This window comes from Chrysochloris asiatica, unplaced genomic scaffold (genome assembly GCF_000296735.1).
Source record: "Chrysochloris asiatica unplaced genomic scaffold, ChrAsi1.0 scaffold00001, whole genome shotgun sequence".
NCBI lineage: Eukaryota > Metazoa > Chordata > Mammalia > Afrosoricida > Chrysochloridae > Chrysochloris > Chrysochloris asiatica.
In genome coordinates this window covers 55,799,151-55,803,014 of record NW_006408519.1, presented here as the reverse complement: position 1 = coordinate 55,803,014, position 3,864 = coordinate 55,799,151, and the positions used below count along the sequence as shown (strand labels likewise).

The following is a 3,864-nucleotide window of genomic DNA, read 5'->3' as shown; positions in this document are numbered from 1 at the left end:
CGGTTCCGACCCATAGCGACCCTGTACAGGGTTCTGAGGCTGTAAATCTTTACGGGAGCAGAAAGCCTCATCTTTCTCTCGCAGAGCAGCTGGTAGTTTCGAACTGCTGACCTTGTGGCTTGCAGCCCTATTCGTAACCGCTACGCTACCAGAGGCACCACTAAATTATAAATTCTTTTTCGTCATGCAACTTTAAACATAAACTTTATTACCTACTAGGTACAATGTGAGTAACTTCCTGTGGCTAGGGGGCTCTTAATTTTTGAGCTTCCAGGCACTTGGGGGAGAGGTAGGAAACAAAACAAAACAAAAACTTGCCCTTTGGAAAGACTATAAATTAAGATACCAATCATATATTACTATTAAATGATTCACATTTGTATGATATGTTTGTGCTGGAATGCCATCTGTTGAGATTAGTATATAAATGTAATATTTTAAAGATGTAGCGATGTAATGATAAAACTACCATGTTTCTGGGAATCAACCATAATCAACTTTGTATTATTCTAAATATTACCAGATAAACTTATTTTCTGGTTATTTGTTACAGCCAATAAAATTTGTATGTCAAATATGACACCTGCTCTTTGTGATTAGATCTATAATATTAAGTAACTAGATTGACTCTCCTTCAAATGACTTACTGTTTGAATTTTGTGGGAATCCAGGTAAGGAAGATGGGCCATTCATTCCAGGGAGAAGAACCGGAGGAAGGCCAGGGAGTCCTGGGTAAGCTGCAGGCAGACTGATACCATGGAGGGAACTGCTATCCATCATGCCTGGCTGCTGTACCGGTAAGCCCAGCACATCTGAAGCTTTCTTTATACGATCAAGTTCTTGCTGTGCCATCAGCTGTCGAACAGTGGTTGGAGCTAAGTAATCTTTCTCCCGATCAAGTTGACTTCCAACGGTCTCCCTCACTTTTGAAATGTGCTGTTTGGAGAAAATGTGATCTCTGATGGACAAGCGGGCCGAGTACTTCACCCCACAGAGAGTACACTCTGGCTTGGTGCCTTCTGTTCCACTCTGATTGATCATGAAAGGCTTCCCTATGTTAATTTTAAATTTCTTTTCCTTTGCCCTTGCGTTTTGAAACCACACCTGGACCACGCGTTTGGGCAGACCAATCTCATTCCCCAGCATTTCACATTCCTGCATGGTTGGCGTTCGGTAGTCGCTAAAGCAAGCCTTGAGGACCTTAAGTTGAAGATTGCTCATTTGGGTCCTGAAACGCTTGTGGCCTGGTCGATCATTACTTTTGGATTTAAAAGGATTGCTGGATCCAAAGGGATTTGGTGAGCTCGGGTCAGCTATGCTTGATGTTTCACTGCGGTCAGCATTGTCATCCGGGTCATCTGTGATATAAAAGCTTTGGTCATGATCACCATCTTTATCATTGAAATGTATTGATGGACTCGTGAGAGAAAAGAGAAATTTTTCATCACAAACCTCTGCAGTCGGTGTGGTTGCTGTTTTTGGCAAAGTGTCAAGTGTTTTGGTCTCTTTAGGAGATAGAGCCGGTTTCACATCTCCTGAACTTCCTGTGGTGCTTTCCATTTCAGCATTGCCCTCATCTCCAGTGGTGGCATCGCTGATAGCTGTATTAACTGATGACGTCTCATCAAAATCAGTTTTATTTTGATCATACACAGTCTCAGTAGGGGGAGCATTTAAGTTCTCGACATCCTCAGAACATTCAGCTTTAAAAGAAGAAGGGCTTAAAAGATTCTTCGGTGACAGCTCTGCTGTTTTACTAACAGGTGTTGACACTGTAGAAGCCAATTCATTCTCACTTGATAGGTCGATTTTCGTTAATGGCAAAGATGGATAATCAAAATAAATGTATTTTTGTGGACTTTCTCCCCCATCTTCTGTTGATATTAAAGGACTTGGTGGCAAGCTGTAACCTGCCTGCTTTCCTTCATTCCAGTGCCGAGAGCGAATGTGGCTTTCTAATGCTGACTTTGCCTTAAACAGAGCACGGCAAAATGGACACCTTTTATGAGACTGTGTGGGACCCACTGCACGGAACTGGCCTTTCCTCTCTCGAGCTCGAGTGTTTTGGAACCAGACTTGCACAACTCTTTTTTTTAGCCCGACTTCACGTGCAATATGATCAAGCATTTTCCTGGTAGGATTGGAATCCAACAAGTATTTTTCATACAGTATTTCCAGTTGTTCTGGGGTAATTGTGGTTCTCAAGCGCTTATCACGGTGCTGGTCTTCACCGCTATTCCCTCCCTCCTTTTCACTGCAGTTATTATCTTCTTTATCATCCAGTTTCCTTTTAAGGGAAGCAGCAACCGTTGCAGGAGCTGGTGTGTGGGAGGAGCTGGTCTGAGGTGGCATTTGTGTGAGAGAACCACTCAGTAGCTGTCCAGTCATCAGTGGATTATTAGGGTCGAATATCATGTAGGGCATATCCATAGGCCTTTCCAAGAAGGGAGAGTGAAGGAATTGGTTTTGAGCAGCAAGGAAGTGCATGTGCTGGTGCTCCTGCCAGAGTTCCAGATTTGGGAAGGCAACGGTACACTGATCACATTGGTATTGGAGTAATTGTGGAGGTAGACTGTTCTGGAGAGAAGTCATGGAAATTTGCAGTGGACTGGAAGGGACTGGAGTTTGAGAGGCTGAAGGAGGTCTTCCAATTAGTTGGGCTTGTTTTGGTGGCTGTGGCTGTGGTTGAGCTGTAGAAGCCTGTGATGGATCTGAGGAAGTGGATGCTAAGGGCAGGGCTGGTTTGGTGCCTTGAGAAATGGGTGAGGAGTCACTCTGCTTTGGTTTTTCTGTGGGATAGTCAGGTTTTGGAGAGCTCTTCTCAGGTTCTGGTTTAGGTGAAGGAATCAGAGGTGTGCTAGTCCCAGAGCCAGAACTGGCTGCAGGTGCAGCAGCACATTTGGCTGCTTCTGTTTGACCAGAGACTGTGCAATGTTTATACATCACTTGATCGGTGGCATCCATGGAGTCTTCCGTTTGGCTTTCATCTTGAGCATCATCGTCTTCATCCTTATAACACTGCTTTTTCTGATGTGTGATCAAGTCAAAGATCCTGGGGAAAACCACATTGCACTTTTTACACTGGTACTGCATGTTGCTTGTTCGAATATACCGTTCATTTGTGAGTTCTCTTTTTTCATTATCTTTAGCTTCTGCCTGGTTCTCATAACTTTTCCGTGCTTTCTGACGAGCATTCTGGAACCATACAACAATAACCCGAGTAGGTAGATTGAGGACCGTGGAAAGTTGTTCTATCTCATCATCTTTTGGGTAAGCATTTGTGTCAAAAAAGTCTTGTAAAACCCTAAGCTGGTAGTCAGTAAACCTTGTTCTAGAAGACCTCTTACTGAATGAAGCATCAGATTTGTAATGCTCTAGAGAGGTTGGCTGTGGATCGATTCTGATATCTTCCAAAACAGTTATAGGAGGGTTACTGAAGTTGTATGGGGAATCTTTATTTCTCTGTCGTTCTTTAAAAAGAGTATTTCGAAACCAATGTTTGATAACTTTCTGAGAGAGACCTGATTTTTCTGCCATTTCTTGGATCTGCTCTTCACTTGGAGAATTATTGATGTCGAAATAAGCCCTCAGGATTTTTAACTGGTCATCTGTAATTCGTGTCCGTGGACGTTTGAACTGAGAATGTCTCAAGAAGTTGGGATCTAATCCGAGCTGCTGCTGACAAAGTTGAGTGAGATCTGCAGAGAGTGTATCCATCTGTGGCAGCTGCAGTGCAAGCTGGGGAGGAAGGGCAGGGTGTTGTACAGGTTGCATCATAATGGGTGGAAAGAGTGGGAGGTCTAGAGAAACAGGCAGCTGGACCTGTGGGGGAGCAGTAGGTGGTGGAGGAGGAGGTGGTGGAGG

At 43.9% G+C, this 3,864-nt stretch overlaps 1 protein-coding gene across 1 annotated transcript in view; it reads right to left on the bottom strand.

Moving 5' to 3' along the window:
• ZFHX4 (zinc finger homeobox 4) overlaps positions 1-3,864 on the bottom strand; it is a 275,489-nt gene that overhangs the window by 9,348 nt on the left and 262,277 nt on the right. Inside the window, exon 10 of the mRNA XM_006830796.1 lies at positions 648-3,864. This exon is cut by the window's right edge and continues 16 nt beyond it. Coding sequence (XP_006830859.1) covers positions 648-3,864 — 3,217 coding nt within the window. The remainder of the gene's footprint in view (positions 1-647) is intronic.